Source organism: Lonchura striata, chromosome 2 (assembly GCF_050655825.1).
Source record: "Lonchura striata isolate lonStrDom1 chromosome 2, ASM5065582v1, whole genome shotgun sequence".
NCBI classification, from domain to species: Eukaryota; Metazoa; Chordata; class Aves; order Passeriformes; family Estrildidae; genus Lonchura; species Lonchura striata.
This window is the reverse complement of record NC_140704.1, coordinates 309,491-327,298: the sequence shown is the minus strand read 5'-3', so window position 1 is coordinate 327,298 and position 17,808 is coordinate 309,491. Positions and strand designations below refer to the sequence as shown.

Genomic DNA, 17,808 nt, shown 5'->3' with positions numbered 1-17,808 from the left:
CTAACAACCCCCTAGGTTCAGTGTTCTCAGTGGAAATCACAACCCTCCCACTCAGGATGGTTAAAGTTCCCTGGCAAAATTGTCCCAGCAAGTACATCCAATTTCCCCTTTAGAAACCTGAGAAAATAGCAAAGGTTGTTAAGTTGCCAGAATGTGCTCTGGAACATTAAATCTTTTTAAATCTGTTATTGTAAATGTTTTTGAAAATCAATTGCTAATCAATTAGCATAAATGAGTTGAAGTCAGAGCATTTGTACTCAGCCTGCATCTTAGCTTGAACCTTTCTGATTGTTTTCATTTGCCAAAGGGCTGGAGTTCCCAGAAGCTTTTCTGGTGGATTGGTTTGATTTGGTTTAGTTTTATCACCGCCAGTTGCCTTGGTCATGCTGTAAAAGGTTCTCCCTTTTTCCTACCAGCCTCATATTCCTTGAAGGCTGTTATCCAGTGGTATCCTTATGCATAATGAACTCGTGCCCTTTTAATTTTGGTAGGAGCACAGACAAAATTCAGTTTCTGAAGATATGTGGCCAGGGATGGCCTGCTCCTCTCAGTCATCCACCTAACCTCAGCCCTCCCAGGCACACCAGGATGCTCTGTGTACAAATCTGGTGGCTCTGAGAGGAACCCTGGAATGTACCTGCAGCCCCCCCATGGGTCCTTTGTTGCAGCAGGTGCCCATCTGGGCCACCTTCGTCCAGGAAGGACTGAGATGTGCCAGAGCTCCATCTGCTACTGCCTTTGCAGAAACCAGACCCTTTGTTTCATCTCTCCCCACTGGGAGAGCTACAGCTGCCCTCATCAGCCAGTGCAGAGCAGCCTTAGAACTGACAAAAGCAACCAGAAAACCCAAAAAACCAAGAAACAGCTATAAGCCTAACAGTTGCAAGTAACAACTACAAAATAAAGCAAACTATTAAATTCAACTCTTCCCTGTTTTAAGAAGATATTATTATGGCTGAGCATGCATTACTGAGCACAAGTTAATGCAGGCATAGGGATGATGTTACAGGGAAGGATGGGATACCTGTCCAGGTGTGCTGCTCTGCAGGCTGCCTTCAGACCAGGACACCAGGTCAGGCTACAGCAATCCCAGATTGTGCTGCCACCAAAAAGGACAGACCTTCCTGTTTCTGTTCCTCCTTTGCTCATAGACATCATCTGGCTAAAAATGAACTCTAAAGTGGTGATTAGGCTTTGGGAACAAGATAACTGGCCCTGATGATGTAAACAGATGACCTGAGCAGACAAGCTGGTTCAGCCAACAGGAAGGAGGTAACTAACTTCAGACTCCATTCCTACACTGGTGCAAAGGAAACTCACTGCTGGTCCATGGTGAGAGGGCAGGCCATCAGCCGTGTATTTTAAAAACTTTGGCTCCCCTGTACACTTCATCCCAGTTTTGCAGATAATTGTGATCACCCCAAGCCAGCACCTGACCTCTCTGCTCCGTATGTCATACAGCACATAGCCAAACCTTCCTGAGAAATACCAACTCTATACTGCAATGGTACCTACATAAAGGCAGGCACAAGTGCTTTCCAGGCACCTTGTGTGCACCTGTGGCACACGAACACATCCCTCTCATACCCTGGGGTAGCATTCCTGCTGTGGCACAGCAGCAGGGCAGGCACACCAGGAGCAGCACGATCAACCTCTCAGTGTGGTTTTGGGCTCATGTCCTCAGAGCAGCAGGGCTGAGGGCACGCAGCTACAACCCATGTGCCCAGAGAGGTGGGAACAGAGAGCACCCCTGGGTCTGTCACGCAGCCTTTCCTTCAAGCTGCATCTTCCAGAGTCCTGCTGCTGCCGTGACCATGAGGAGAGGCCAGGCAGAGCGAGTGCAGCATGAGGAGAGACCAATGCTATGGGTACCTGTGCCAGCCACAGCTTGAGCCACAGGCAGTAATGGACTTTGCTTACAGCAGATCTTTAAAGGATGGATAGTGCTTCCTTTTCTTCATAACTGCGTCTCCATGTCACAGGATAAAACATTTCCCTTCACCTTGTCAAGGGTGTGGTGCAGCCCAGTGCAGTGTGAGCCTGCAGCGCTCCGGGTGCTGGCTGCTCTCTGCCCAGCAGCAGCCTCGGGACACATTCCTTCTCACCAGCACTGCTCAAGCACAGCCTTCCTGCCCCAAGCTCCTGAGCCGGGTAACCCCAACATTGTACCTTCACGAAAGGGCTTTGATTGGAACACCCACCACAATTTCCCTCAGAGAAGCAGGGGGGTGCACAGGTCTGAGTGCATATGCCACCACCCATGGCATGGCAGGTGACCTGTGTCAGGACACTCCTCAAAGAAATGTAGAAGTCGTGCTCAGGTAGGTATAAAGAACAGGATTTATTCCAAGCACCTTTGGGTACAGACCAAGCAACTTGACTAAAGACAGGACCACAGCAATCATCCAGGGCACCAGAGTTGCCTAGTACAGGCTAGAGCATTTGGATTTGGGGTAGGGAAACTGGTATCCTACTACTAAGCCTGGGATCCATGCAGTATCTTTGACCCTTGTACCACAGATTTCTCTAATTCCCATACCTCCTTTTGTTAGTCTGGGTTTTGTCTGTATTAGTATGGACAAACAGAACACTCCAAAACAGGTGCACAATGCAGAGCACAAGGCTGGCTGGGACTGGGACACAGCAGCAGGCTTGGCACAGGGGTTGATGGGGCAGGGCAGGAGGGGGTGAGGGGAAGGGGGTGGCTGCAAAAGCACAGATCGCAGTGGCAGGGGTGGAATATCTGCACAGAAAGGCACAGCAGGACTGGAACTGCCACCCCTAGTAGAGAACATCCTCGAAGCCGAGCAGCAGGAACTGGTGCAGGGCACTCGGCAGATGTAGCTGGGACAGGACCAGAAGCAGCCGGCCCTCCAGGAGGGTCCTGAGTGTGCAGCGAGCCAGGTGCTGCAAGGAGCGAGGTCTGTGCCCCAGGGAGAAAAGTGACTGGTAGAAACACGGGTATTTCTACAGAGAGAAGAAAGGACCAGAGGCATGCAAAGCTGAAGGTGTCACCCTGGGACAGAGGTAGAACCAGACATCCACTTGCCTCACTATGGAGCATTCTCCCTGCCCCAACAGCACGCACCATCCCTGTGCCTGCAACCCCCACGGCCAGCCCCAGCTCTGCCCAACCCCCTCCAGCCTAGATGCCCCTGGCAGCCCACCAGAAGCTAGAGATGTGTTCTTCAGGCAGCAGTCAGCATTTGCCCCCTCACCTGTACAACCTCTGCTGGAACTGCTTCCTCCCAGTCCTCGGAGACGCGCACATGGCTGTAGCTGTTCACCAGGGCCTCGATGACACGCGGGCAGCTGTGGCAGCACCGCAGCACCTGGCAGAGAGAGAGAGATGCCAGAGGCTCCCCGGAGCAGAGGCTAGCCAGTGTTAAATGAATAAAGCAGGGATTGAGTAAAAAGCCTTCAGAGGATACTCCTTGGGCAGTACAAGAGCCTGGATGAGGCTACACCCAAGATGGACTCCAAGTCACAAGTTGTCATGTTTTTATAGGTTTTGGTTCATTCACGTATTGGAGTTAATTGTCCAATTACAGCTTCAGGTTATGAAGCCCCATCCTCCCAGGCTGCTCTCCTCAATTCATGTTGTTTACACTTTTGGGGCCTGAAGCTGTAAAGGTACCCTTGGTTCTGGGGCTGGAAAAGGATTGTTTTGTCTAAGCTGTGAAGTGAGCTTCCTAACACTTAATATTAAGTTCAGAGTTATATACTAATACAATACAGAATATGGAAAATATGAAAGCTAGAACTTAAGGCATCAAGAACAGGTGACTGTCACAGGGACAGTCTTCCTTCTCTCAGCATTTTTTCATAGAGCAGCACAGAGAAAAGAAAGAGAAAACAATTTCTACTTCTGCTCCTTGTTTTTCCCATGTGGAATGTGTTTGGAGAATTGTTTACCTGGGGTGATTGCTTGATTGGATTCTGGTGAGGATTGTTTGAGCCTGGTGGCCAATCCAACCCAAATGGGGCTGGGCTCTCAGAGAGGGTCACGAGTAGTGAGGAGTTAGATATGGTAGTTAGAGAAAGTAGGTATGTAGTTTTAGTATCTTCCTTTATATAGTATATTAATGTATTATAGCATAACTATAAATAAAGAAATAATTCAGCCTTCTCAAGTTAGACATCATAATTTCTTTCCACCAGGTTTGCCTGCATTTTACAATAGGTGGTCACCATCATTTGGCAAGCTCCTGCAAGCCCCACTGTCACCTCCTAAAGTATTGCTCAATCCAGAGGTAGTAAATCTGGTGAAATCCTATCCTTCCCTTATTGTGACCCAGGAGAGAAAAACCACAGCAGGTAAGGAGCACCAGAGCATCCCTCCTTAAAAGAGGAGGGCTGAGCCATCACTCAACATGCACAGCATGGCTGGCTTCAGCACAACCAGGTCCCCACAGCTTCTCCTCAGACACAGGAGCCATCCTAGATGGCTGGGGTGATGATCTCCACCAGCTTTACTGCTGCAAGGAGTTCACAAACACCAACACTCTGCTTTACACCAGACTCTTCACCTCACATTTCAGTAGTTGGAGCTGAGCCATTCCAGGGCAGGGACTGGCATTAATTTTGTGATCAGACAGAGCACAGCACACTACACCTCTTTGGAGGGCCACACCAGGGTCTCAGGGATGCAGGATTGTGCCTCGTTGGTGCACAGCTGCAGAGACATCTGTACCTGTGTCTAAAGCAGTGCTGTGCCCATGTCAAGGGTGGCACAGAATCACAGAAGACTTCATACATATTTCTACAACATCTCTGGTGTGTCCCACCCTGGCGTGGGTGCAGGTGACAAACCAGTGCCGTGTACCTAGCCACAGTGCAGCCTTTGGAGCGCAGCCCACCCAGGCAAAGCCGCACAGAGGCAGATTTCCCTGGCTCCGGGCTGCCACTCCCCATGGCCCAGGCCAGCAGTAGCTGTCAGAGTCTATTCTGGCTGTACCAGTGATCCTCATTATCTGGCGTTAATAGGAGATTAATTAGTGTTAATTGTTGATTTTCCTGTATTTTCCCAAAGGGGAGAGCAATCTGCTGATCTCCGGGCTGGGTAATTATTGCAGTGCTCAGGAATTAAGACAGGAAATTAACCCTTTGTCTGCGGGTGTCTTGCAGAGACAGTGGGAGCTGGAGGGTGTGCCCCTGAGAATAAACACCTCCAGAGGAAAAGGACCAACAATTTCCAGAGCAAGTAATAATGGAAACTGGGTGAGTGCTGTCCACAGAGCTTAGCAGACAGAAGCAGGAGAGTACTACAGCAAAACACACCCCAGGATAAAACATCAGGTATTCCCATACCAATAATGCCAGTTCTCCCTTCCAAGGCCCTGGGCAGAGCAGGGCAGAACAGCAAACAGGCTGCCTTGGAACAAGCCCTGCTGTGACAGGAGAGTCCACTGGGGCCCTGGTGGTGTTCCCAGCCCTCCCCTCCCAGCACACTCACCTTGAGGAGGGAACCTGGCCAGATGCGGACGGCACCGTGGTTGAGCAGCGCCCGTACCACGAGCTCTGGGTGATGTTCCAGCTTGTAGGCAGCCACTTGCAGGATGTTGTGCAGGGCCGTGTTGCCGCCGTAGTTCATGACATTGACATTGGCACCCTGGGCCAGCAGTAACTCTGCGATTTGAGCATTGGCATTCTTGCAGGCCAGGTGAAGCGGGTGCTGCCGGTCCCGATCCTCAGCGTTGATGCTGGCACCGCTCTCCACCAGCAGCTGGCAGACCCGGTAGTAGCGGTCCATGTCCTGGGGCTGATGGTGCTGAGCACAGGCAGCATTCAGTGGTGTTTGCCCCTCCTTGTTCTTCACCTCCAATTCAGCGCCGTGGTGCAGAAGCAGCTGGACGTGCTCTGCCAGGCCGTGCCGCGATGCCACATGCAGTGCCGTGTCCTTCTCCTCCTCCGTCTGGCTGTTCACACTGGCGCCATGCTGCAGCAGCAGCCGGACACACCTGTGTGGGCCAAGGCAACTTGGTGACCATGCCTCATCTCCACCTCCCATCCTACCTCCCAGCTCCTGCATCTGCTTTTCCCCTGAGTCCAAAAATCCCTGCTGCTCATGCCCTGGAGCAGTGTTTTTAAGCCAGGATGGATGGTGAGCAGAGATACTGTCACCCTAATTTCAGGTAACTCTGCATAGACCTCCTCTTAAAGTGCTGTCACACCTGATGCCTGCTGGTATGTATAGTGGAACTGCACAGGAACACCCTGAACATTACAGTGTGACCACAGTGGATCTGTGCAGGAACGCCCTGAACATTACAGTGTGACCACAGTGGATCTGTGCAGGAATGCCCTGAACATTACAGTGTGGCCACTGGCTCCTCAGCTGCTTCTGCTAAGGACAGGAGCTTGCAGTCACCTCTGAGTTTGAGCCTCAGAGGCAATCCCAGCGCAGGAACAGGCACCAAGGCCACCCCCATTCTGCACCCACCAGCCCACCCTCAGGGGAGAGGTGGGACCCCTCCTACAGGGATTAGGCTCGAGGGGGAGGGAGGCAGGACTCACTCGATGGAGCCGGAGCTCTTGCAGAGGTGCAGGGGCCGGTAGCCATCCTCGGAGACAGCCTCGGGATCAGCCCCGGAGCCGAGCAGCAGGCGCACGCAGGCGGCGCTGGCGGCTGCACAAGCCTCGTGCAGGGCTGTCTTGCCCCCCGGAGCAAAGTCGACGGCGGCGCCGCGGAGCAGCAGCAGCCGCAGGCAGTCCGCGTAGCCCCGGCCGGCCGTGATGTGCAGCGGCGTGGTCAGCTCCTGCTCGTAGCTCAGCGACCACAGTCCTGCAGGGAAAAGGGGTCAGGGAGCCACGTCCAGCCACGGCGCACAAGGACCTGCCCCTTTCCTTGAAGGACTTGGGGTACAGCCCCCTGAGACACGTGTGTTTCCCCTCAAGGGACATCAAGTCCCCTCCCTGCAAGATCCCTGGCAGGCTCTCAGCCTTGCAGACAGGAGCTCCAGGGAGCAGCAGCCTGCAGGACAGGCTGTTCTGGTCAGAGTGCCCCTCACCTGCGGCTCAGGTGGGTACATGGGGCTTCTGTTGTCAGGGGCGCAGCAGATGTAGGGTCTGGGGTGTAAGCAGGGCTGATGGCAGTGAGATGGCTGGGCCAAACACCATGTGTGAAGCACCACAAACACAAGGAACCAGGCAGTAGAGAGGTGTCAGAGCCAACTGCCACACACACAGGGGACTCAGACAAGCCCTGAGCAGGGTGCAGACAACAAGTTACAGCAGAGACGGACATCTAGAGCCTAGGAGAGAGCAAGGGGCTGGAATGTGCCAGCTCTCAAAGATGCTGACCCAGCACAAAACCACCGCTGAGCCGGTGCTTTCTGCTGGCTAACAGCCTGCAGATGCTACAGGAAAAATCTCCTTAAACTGTGCTTCTTGCTGCCTACCCAGACTGAGCTGGAGGACATCCCAGACTGCATGGTGCATTCCATACTACAGCCTCTCAGCTCCTGCTTGCAGAGGCAGTATGGCACCTGTGTTTTCCAGGGCCAGGTTCAAACTGCACCATCTCATAGGTCTAGCTCCTGTTGTGACAGTCTGGCACAACCTGTGGTGGGAGCCCACAGCACAGAGCAGGCTGCACAGAGCAGCTCCCAAGCACTTAAGACAATCCCTGTGGGAGGGACCAGGTTTCCTGTATGCACCCCACGCTCTCAGAAGCGGGAACCCCCTTCCACAAGGAACACAGGAGAATCTGAGCATGTCCCCATGCTCTTGCTCCCATTCCCACTACTCTGCAAGCCCAGTAGCACCCGTAGCACACAGCCCCAGCAGCAGCCATGCCCCGCAGCACACAGCCAGGCTGAGCCCCACTGCTGCCCCATACTCAGCCCGCGGGGATTGAAGCGGTAGTTCTTCCACTCTTCCAGGTCACTGGTGTCAAACACAGCATCGGGGCTCAGGTTGTTCTGAGGATCTCTGAGGATCTTGGCGACAGTGCCCTGATCCCCGGCCAGCAGGGCCTGCCAGAACACCTGGGCAGGGCCACGTGCCTGCTGGGTGCGGATGGGCTCCTGGCTCTCATCTCTTCTGCCTGTGACGCTGCCCATGATGCCCAACAGACTCTGCTCAGAGACCAGGACAGGACCTGCTGGTGCACCCCAGCCAGGCTCTGAGGCACAGCCCCACCAGCAGCCCGTGTTTGGGCCCAGAGTCTGCCTGCCAGCCCAGGGTGTTTTGCAGGGAGAGGGAATGCATCACACCCCTCTCTTTGGCTCAGGCTGGGCACAGCTCAAGTCTCAGCTGTTCTATTCTGGGAAACCTTGTGACCAAATGCTGGGGCCAAGAGGCTGATAAAGGCTCTCCACTCAAGCAGCAGTACCTCAGCAGTGCCCTGCTGTGAAGGCAAAACCCTCAGGAAGGGCAGGGGAGCTTGAAGGGTAGAAATGGGGACGAGACATCACTAAGACAACAGAGAGGGAAATGGTATCATGCCTACTCAGCATGTTGCCCACTGTTGCCAGACCACAACAGCATGCCCACAGCAGCTCCACACACATCTCCATACCTTTGTTCACCTCTTGGCTCCACACACGTCTCCAGCACTGCACACCCATTTACCAGTTGCATCTGAGCCACTGGCATTGGGAAGATTTTTAAACAAGCTACAGAACAGCTATTTTTAATCAAAGCCAAAGAAGTGGTAGCAATAGGTACAAGGATGGGAAAAATTTAGGGTAATTATCCTTTAGACCCTCCCCACTTCATCCTTTTTCTTGATATGCAGGCTTGCACAGAGCCCCTGCATAGCTTTAGTGTTCCCTTTCAGTCCTCAGACACTCCCCTGGCTCGGCTGCTCGCTGCAGTCCTGTCACCTGAGCTGGTGTTCTCTGACCCCAGTTGGCTGCACACATCCCTCCTCAGTCGCAGGAGAGCATGGCCTGCTCACGTGGCAGCAGCACCCTGCACACATTGTTCACACCATGTGATCCAGAGAGCATGGCAAACTGCATGGAAGACTAGTAGAGTTCAGTTTAATTTTGTGTCATGGAACTACTCAGATCATGCAGTTAAGTGACCCCAGTAGACCACCAAGCAACAATTACCAGAGGACCAGTGCAGAGGGAACTTTACCCTTCTCAGTAATGAAAATAAATGAGCAAGTTCTATGCTGACAATATCCAGTTTGCTCTGTGTGTGCAAACTTCACCTTGTCTAACTGAAATGTGGCCTACAAAAAGGTAAAGAAAGGGAAGGCCCTGGCAGAAGTTCTCACCCGATGAGACCCTCTATTTACCCAAGGATATAAGCAGGTATACCATGAGAGCTTGAGGCTCCCAGTCACGCACCAGGGAGGCAGAAAGCAGTGTAAGTATCAGTGACACCAGACAGTTTACACTTCCTCTGGGCACCTTAAAATACCAGTGAGGTGATCTGGGAAAGACAAGGTCACTAGAACCTACTGTTTAGGTCACTGAATTCTAGGAGCTTCTCCCTGCACCGTCAGCAAGATACAGAGACAAACCTCAGGTAGCATGAAGGTTTGTTTTGGTTTTTGTTCTGTATTCTTATCTGATAGATTTGGCAGCATATTTTTGCTCTGTGCTTGATGAATGATCTTGTTTGGTTGGGTTTTTCGTGTCTTGAAACTTTGTTGATTAGAGAAATTTCTGGATGAAGTTGTTTTATATTGATCCATTTTCTCTGGGGCACAAACCTTCCCCAGCAGAGAGACTGGCTGCTCCAGTGTCTGCCAACCTAGGATAACACAGGAGTTACCACACCCAGTCTGTGTTTTACTGACAAATGGTCTCACACAAAGGGTAATACCTTCAAGGATTTCATTCCTAAGTAGACTGTAACAATTCAAAACCTAGGTCTTACAAATCTTGCAGCTCAGTAAATAATCTTCACCACTCACAAGCAGCAGCATGTGCACTGGCAAGCCCACACACCCTATTCGTCTCTTGGTGGAGTGGATCCCCACAAAACTATCATTTGTCTAAGCACCAGGACATTTGGCCTTCTCCTCTGGGAAAGCAGCTTTGTCAACAGCTCTTCCATTCTCCTATGGGTGGCTTTTGCCACCAGCCTTCTGTTGAGGAGGCTCTCTCCCAAATTTGCCCTAAACCAGGACCAATACAGTCAAAAGGCCTTCCCCACTTGATGCTCTTAAATTCTGGGAGTCTGCCTGCACCACATCACTAGCTGACAGTAGCAAGAACCAGGGCACATCAGGCTGCCCAGCACACCTCTCCCTTGGGCACACCAACTGCATCACTTGCTGAGAAGCCTATAGACAATGTTGATGAGAAGGTAAGTAAAAGGGACCAGAGAGTGTGGAAGCATGTGTGGTAGGCCCAAGATGTGCCTGACAAGGTAGAGATGGACAAGTGAGATGGACAGAGGGAAACACTAAGAATGATCAGATCCTACCTCCTATCATTGAGGAAAGTTTGCTTCCACCATCTTTCTCATGGACTGGATTTCTGCTCCCCTTGTCAAACCTATCTCATGGAACAGAGCAGCATTCTGGTGCCTCTTCACCCATGCACACTCCCCACCACACACGTATTTCACATCCATCCCAGCAATCTCTAACAGGACAGTCCTGAGGATGTGCTTCTCCAGCAACTATTTCAGGGGCCCTATTCTCATTATTTTCTGGTAGATCTGCCTCATACCACCTTCAACAAGCCTGCTACTATTTGTTGTACAGCCTTGGAAACTTCCTTCCTCACACTAAAGCTGTTCTTCTCAAGTCCTTCTTCCACCACTGGGGATTCCTTTCAATATTTTTCTTGGGTGCCTAAGCCCTATCCTTGGACCCGATCCTGGGCGTTTTCTATTCCCCCATATCCCAGTCCCTCATACCCACCACGTTTACTGCTAGTCCAGCGCAGCACATCGCCCCTGGTCTCAATGATGAGGTTGACAGCTGCGCTCTTGGTGAAGTACTTCTGCACCATGTCCAGGTCTCCAGTGAAGAGTGCATTCTGCACCAGCAGATCCTGGCACTCCAGTGGCTCCAGGCGGCTGTGCTGGTGTCCCCAGCCCTCTGGGCTCAGGCTGTGCTCACTGTGGTGGGACCTCACACTGCAGGAAACCTTCCATGGAGCTGGCTGCAGCAAACGTTGAGGGGCAGAGCGGAGAGGGAAGGTGCAGTCCATCACAGGTAACTAACCCGAGAAATCTGAGCCACACAGTAAATGAGCTATTACAGCGAAGACCCTCTTGTTCAAGGGTTTGTCCTTTGCAGATTGCTCCTGGGTTCCAGCTCCCCTGCATCTGGCTGGACTCAGGCAGAGGCCTGAATCACCCAGTATAAATAGCCTGGCTTGGCAGCTCCTCATCACCACCTCCCCTTCTTCCCAGAGCTTATTTTCAGCTGCTAGGTGCAATTGCCAGCATGGACTAGGCACAGGAGAGGGGTGGCAGGCAGCCTGGAAATGCTCCCTTTGTGCTTGTTTGCTCTGCAGAGAGCCCTGCTCCACACGGCGCTCCCACTGAGAAAGGGGCAGAGCAAGGTGGGGGCAACCATGGCAGGGAGGTAGGGAGGTGAGGGGGAGCTTGGGAAAGGCCTGGATCAGACTTGGTGTCAGAAGTCATAAAAGACTAAGGATAGGGCTCTTCCCCACAGGGACCAAAAGACCCTCACAAGCACCACACACTGCTCTGGCAATCAGCTCCTTCCCCAGGGCAGCAAGGCTGGCTGCCCACAGGGCTGGGCAGGATACAGAAGGGCAGAGAGGTGAGCCCTGAGGAAAACAGCTTGTACAACACTGTCACATTGGTCCCAAACTGTAATAGAGTTCTTTGTGGTGTGGCTGGAGGTGCTGATCAAACAGGGAGCCAGACTTTGCTTGTGCTCCTTTTGGCAGCTGGTTCCAGAGCAAAGAGTTATGTAAGGACCTCATAACTGAAGAGGGTCCACAAACCAGTCCCAGGACTGGGATCATGCCAAACATTACCACTGCCACAGCACAGATGCTCTGTGCCAGTGAGCACATGCAGCATCCCTCTGGTGCTGGGCTGGGAGCACACTGTTCTCCTGAAGGATGCAGTGGCTCTACCTCCAGCTCCACATGGAACCCACATTCAAGCTTCAGAGTCTCCTCCAGCCAGGTGAGGGGCTCAGAGCAACAACCCTGACTTGGGGAACTTTGAGTACAGGAAGTCTGGATTCCCTAAGAGATGAGGAAAAGGACAAACTAAGAACTCTTAGTTCCACTCCAACCTGTCTTTACAACTTGTGCTGTTCCTGGAACCAATGCCATCATTTTCACCCAGCTATGGTCTTGGGAGCAGAACCCCAAACTAACCCCTCACACTCAGCACTATTCAGGCACCCAAGGCCACCCAGGGAAGGTCCCTGGGAGGAATGTTCTGACTGCAGGTGTCCCCCACCCCATTACCCCCTCCATGCTAGCTGAGGGAAGGCAGTGTGTTCACACTCAGCATCTCACAGGCCTGGGTCTGCACATTCTTGACTGCACCAGCTACCCTAGACATTTTCTCCCATTCCCATAGCTAAAAAAAAAAAAAAAAAAAAAAAAAAAAAAAAAAAAATCCCTCAAACCACTTCAAGAAAACCAATCAACCTAAAACTACAAACAAAATATCCACAAAGAAAGGAAAAAAAAAACCAACAAAAAACACCAAACCCACAAAACACAAGCAGCCTCCTTCAGCATCTCCAAGCCCAGTACCCATAGGTGCCAAGTAGGAAAGTCCACAGAGACATTGAGGGCACTGAGGGTCCTCAGCTGCAGGAAGAGAAAAGGGTGTCAGAGCCATTCATTTCCTATCCAGAAGAGCAGCCAGCTGGGTCACTGAGCAAGAGACAAATGTCAGAATACAACTTGTCTTTAAGTACACCTGGGGCTTTCATCCTCACCCCACTAATGTTTGGTCACAATATAGCACTGAGAAAAACCACAGCTGGGAGACCCTGGCTAGGAGAGCCTGAGCATGATCAGGAAGAAGAGGGCAAGGACTGAATACTGCCTTGTCCTCCCACATTTCTATCGTGCATGGCTTGAGGGGGCAGCAGAGGGTGCCCACACAGCAGTCCGAGAGAAACAGAGCAGCAAGGCCTCTCTCCCAGGCAGCCACTAACCAGCACACACAGAACTGCTGCTCCATCAGCTCCCTCACACCCAGTCCCACAGCTCGTGCACCTGCCATGGACATTCGGGAGCACAGCTTGTCCTCAGCTTCAGAGCCAGCCTCGAATAGCTGACACAGCTCCTCCAACAGTGCCCAGAGCTGAAAGCCCTGGGGCTTCAGGGTTAGGAACCTGCAGTGACACAAGTCCAAGGGCTGCTCAGAAAGTGACCACTGGTGAAGGCCAGGACCCCTGAACAACAGTTCCATCACCGGGCATGGCCCACACACCTCTGTTCCCATGGACAACACCCAAGTGCCATGACCTGGCTGTGCCTTATCTCTCACCCATGTCTATCTTGTCAAATAAATGTCTCCATGGGGCCAAGCACTGCAGCCATGGCGGGGGAGATGCATTCAGAGCCTCAGAACGAGGTTATGTGGGGAGGGAGCAGCATGCGTGGAAACGAGCCTGTAACGAGTTTGTAATATGCATGTGTGGCACGGCCTGCGCAGCGTCATCACAATGGCACAGGCACTTTCCCGCCTCATTGCCTCCCAAATGGATTTTAAATATCATTCCGAGGACACAATTATTTAAAACGCTGAACTAAACACTCACTAATGGGAAAACGGCGTGTGGCCTGCAGCAGCCATTCCTCATGGGGCCACTCTGCCCATGTCATCCTCCTCTCCAGCCCCACACCCTGCATGGGGCACATGGAAGCATCCTCTTCCTCTTCCTTGTTGGCCAAACAGGGCACCACTGATACCTGTCTTGAGCCCAGGCCAGCGCACGTGGCTTATGTGAGTGAGAACACACCTTTGTCCCCACCCCAGTGACCTCCAGCCCCTAGCAGCTTCCAGGCACCCGGGGCACTGCGAGTCAGCCCCCAGGGCTCCGCGTTGGGGAGCACCTCACCACACAGCAGGTCTTCCTGTCTCTCCCCAGTTTGGCATCAGGTTATGCAGGGCTACACAGGGAGAGGACAAGGATGAGAACAAGGATGCCTCCTGACCCCCTTTATGTGGCCCTGGAAGTTATAGTTCCAACACAAGATTTACTTTTTCACTTAGTCTGAATCCTTCCCACGCACCCAGGCACAGGGGAGATGAAGAAAGCAGCATTATTGTAGGCTACATCCAGGAATCCAGAGCACACAGAGCATGAGAAGAGAGGAAAAACCCCAAGGAAACAAACTCTTTGCAGTAACATTTGCTGATGAGAACACAGGGAGAGACAGCTCCAAGAGTGCTGTGGACACTCGGTCCCACTGCAGCATTGGCAGCATTGGGGTGGCAGAGCTTTAGACAGCAGAGCATCTGCTGAGGGGGGAGTGCCTGCCTGACCTTTGACTATTACCCCTCTCCTTCCCTCTACACAGGGATTCTAAGGCCACCACTCAGAGACAGCAGCCAGCCCCCAACTCAACAGAGAAAGGAGGTGACACAGAGCAGCACCATCCCCACACACAAGCAGCTGAGCACGGAGAGGATGAGAGTCCATTGCTGGAGGCCCGGCTGTACATCAGAGGTTCACATTTTAACAGCTTTGGCATCACTAGGGCTATCCATCACCAGCTCATTTTCTTCCATGTGCTGGACTGCTCCTGCCTCTGCTATTTGGAACAGCATCTAATGAGACACAGGAGCACCACCTGGCAACACGGCTGCCAAGGGACACAACATGGGAAGAGGAATACACACAGGACTGCACACTACTGCCAGCCTCCACTGCCCAAAATGCTCCCTCCCTCAAACCTGCTCCACTCCTAACAGACCTCAGGGATGCTCTGCCTCCTGGTCCTCCTCCATGGGAGAGAAAGAGCACATGCTCTTAAGCCATTACTCTCTTAGAGAACAGAGACACTGGTGATATTTTCATGAATGCTCATTCAGCACTATGGTGCTCTTTTTGAGAGGTTGAAGAAAGGACAAAAAAAATTGTTTCTAGCCCACAGACATGCACAGCTTAGTCAGAACATAGACATGGGGCCAGGGACACGCAACATGACAGTGATGCAGTGTTGCAGCACTAAAAACTCTCTGTGAGACTTGCAAAGACATAGGCAGACCTGGACAAAGACTCATGGAGCAAGGCAGACCCAAGGCACTTTGGAAGAGAGCCTGCACAGGCGCCAAGCTTTGCTTTTAGTGTAACCTGAGTACTTCCGAGTTGTTCTCACAGCGATCAGTGCCCTGTAAATCCCTACTGGGCAGCAGAGCCTAAAAGCGACTTTGCCCACATCTCACGGGAGCCACAAGCCCAGTCTGGAGGCAGTGAGCTGAGGCATGGTTCTCACCGGAGCTCATCAGCAAAACACAGGGTGGGCCCTCAGGAAAAGACAGCCCTGCGGGACATCCTGTGCAGGCATCCCGGGGCAGCTCCCGCAGGATTTACTTTGGGGAAACGAGCAGCAGGATCCCTGCACAGCCAGAGATGAGCCCCTCACATGGGAAATGTGCAAGGGACAACGTGGGCAGGTTGTGCAGAACTCCCTCGTTCCAAGAGCAACCTCCTCCTTCTGCCCCTCAGTGCATCTGCACTACCGGTCACATCTCCGAGGAAATGCAGGGATCTGGTGAGAGGAATGCGAGCCCAATCTCCAACTCCATTCCTCAGGTCTTTGTTGGGGGCGGAAGGGAAGAGAGGGATGTGACACGAAGCGGGATGCAAAAGTGGAGTACTGGAGACTCAAACACCTACACCTTTAAATCCTCACTCCTCTGGGGCTCACGCAGTGTTCGATGCTCCATCAGACATCTGCAGGAGACAGCCCCTCACCTCACCATAGATCAGCACCGTACCCAGCCAGGTACCTGCCGGAGGAGGATGCCGCACGGTCCCCGGGCTCCTGCTCGTGCCGCAGACATGGAGCCGAGATCAGGCAGTCAGAGAGACCCATCTCCAGGGCAGGAGCAGAACTGCAGCTCCGGCTGCTCCTCAGCACTGCCCATCCCTCAGAGAGCAGCTGGGAGAGCTGGAAAGGGGGACAAGCTGGAGCGAACGAGTTAAAAGTGAGGAATGTTTCTCCATTGCCTCCTCAAAGAGAAGGATTTGGAATTTGAACTGCCTTCAACAACGAACAGAAACTGGCTTATTTTAGAAAGTTAGGCACCCCCTTTACTAGTCATTAAAAGAGCTTCTGGTGACACATCTGGCAACCAAGCAATAAACTTTTGATACATCAGGCAAACTTCACCAGACTCTAAGGAGCAGCCAATGACATTTTAGCGAGCGAAGACGAAGATTCCACATGCCCGCTGTTGATAGGATGTCTCTGTGACTTTGCCACTTTCAATACCCTCTGTAAGCATGTACCTAACTTGCCACAGGGGTTGCAAGATGTCAAAATCTTTGCTGTCCTTAACTGTCCTGGCTGCTCCTACGAGGCTTTTCATGCCCCACCAGGTTTGCCTGGCTGCCATGGCTCTGCTCCCTCTGTGGCTTGCTTGCCAGCTCTCAGAGGGAGCTGACCAGGTAAAGACCCAACTCAGATGTCCCCCATTGCACTCTCTAAGCCACCTCTGGACCCATGGTGGTGGTCACCCCTTCCTGTGCTTTTTAGAATTATTATTGGCATTTCTCTTCTATTTTCTTGCTTTTCTCTTTTATGGATAATAAAAAAAGTTGAATTATCACTTTGTTTTCCAACATCTAACCTCATTGATGTTTTAATCTCACTTGCAGTTATGTTTAGAACCTCATTCCTTTCCACAATTATGGATCAAGGCAAAACTTGCCTCTCCTCAGCTTGGGCAGATCAGAACACAAGCACAGACGTGTGGCCTAGTCAGCAGAAGAACAGATTCAGCAGGGAGATGAGCTGCTCACCTGCTCACTGCAAATGGAGCCTGCTCAGCCTCCCAGTCTTTGCTGGACTCTCCCAGGCCTGCCTCCAGTCTATGCATGCAGCTGAGCATCCCCACAGCTCCTCTGCCTCCAGTACCAGCCATAGAGCCTCTCCCCACAGCACAGCTACCACAAGGGTTAGAGGGAGGAAAATAGGTGCAGCCCACACACCTCTGCTCAAGTCCAGTTCTGGCTTGCAGGCCAGACACAGGGGAGAGATTGCTCTTCAATGCTGTCCTACAGACAAAAGGAAACGGAGCCCCAGCAGAGCCCCTTCGCTCTGTCCCCCAGCCAGCCCCACTCTGCAGCAGCAGAGATGCAGCTGAAGGTGAGATGCTCAGTGCTGCTGCCTCCTGTGCTCTCCCTAGAAGCATCACATACATCTTGTCTGGCCCACACCAGAGAACAGCATCTGTCACAGCTCATGAGACTCAGCAGCACCTCACAAGCTGGGGAAATCCAGGACTGGCCCATTTACTGTCACCTTGAAACTTAACACAGCTCTGGCACCTCCTGGTAACCCTATCCTGATAATGGCTGTGAAGACAAGACATTAAAATCCAGACCCGACATGAAGCTGGCAAAAGGCACTGCAACAGGTTGCCCAGAGAAGTTATGGATGCCCAAGCATTCAAGGCCAGGTTGGACAGGGCTTGGAGCAACCTGGTATAGTAGGTGTCCCTATCTATGGCAGGGAGGTGGACCTGGATGGGCTTTAAGGTCCCTTTCAACCAAAACTGTTCTATGATCCTCACCCAGAACATGGAGCACACGTTTTCTTCACTCCACCACAGACCCTGAGGCAGCATCTCTGTGCAGGAATCCAGGACAGCCCCACACACCCCAAGAAGGTGCTGTGCTTACAGGGCAGCCAAGAACCTACCACAGGGTCACAG

At 52.4% G+C, this 17,808-nt stretch overlaps 1 protein-coding gene across 3 annotated transcripts; it reads right to left on the bottom strand.

The window, feature by feature from the left end:
- Window positions 1-2,322: 2,322 nt before the first annotated feature.
- On the bottom strand, window positions 2,323-12,323 carry ASB10 (ankyrin repeat and SOCS box containing 10). Of its 3 annotated transcripts, none has more exons than XM_085561982.1 (5): window positions 10,832-12,323; window positions 6,517-6,784; window positions 5,456-5,960; window positions 3,219-3,332; window positions 2,323-2,923 (listed from the first exon to the last, which is right to left on the bottom strand). In XM_085561982.1, exons 1-5 carry the CDS (start codon window positions 11,121-11,123, stop codon window positions 2,570-2,572), a joined length of 1,533 nt encoding a protein of 510 aa, XP_085418108.1. In that variant the 5' UTR covers window positions 11,124-12,323; the 3' UTR covers window positions 2,323-2,569. The 3 variants fall into 3 exon arrangements, with proteins under 3 accessions (XP_085418108.1, XP_021394650.3, XP_085418112.1); XM_021538975.3 differs by having other exon boundaries at window positions 2,323-2,967; window positions 10,832-12,316; XM_085561986.1 differs by lacking the exon at window positions 10,832-12,323 and adding an exon at window positions 7,841-10,812.
- Window positions 12,324-17,808: the final 5,485 nt, after the last annotated feature.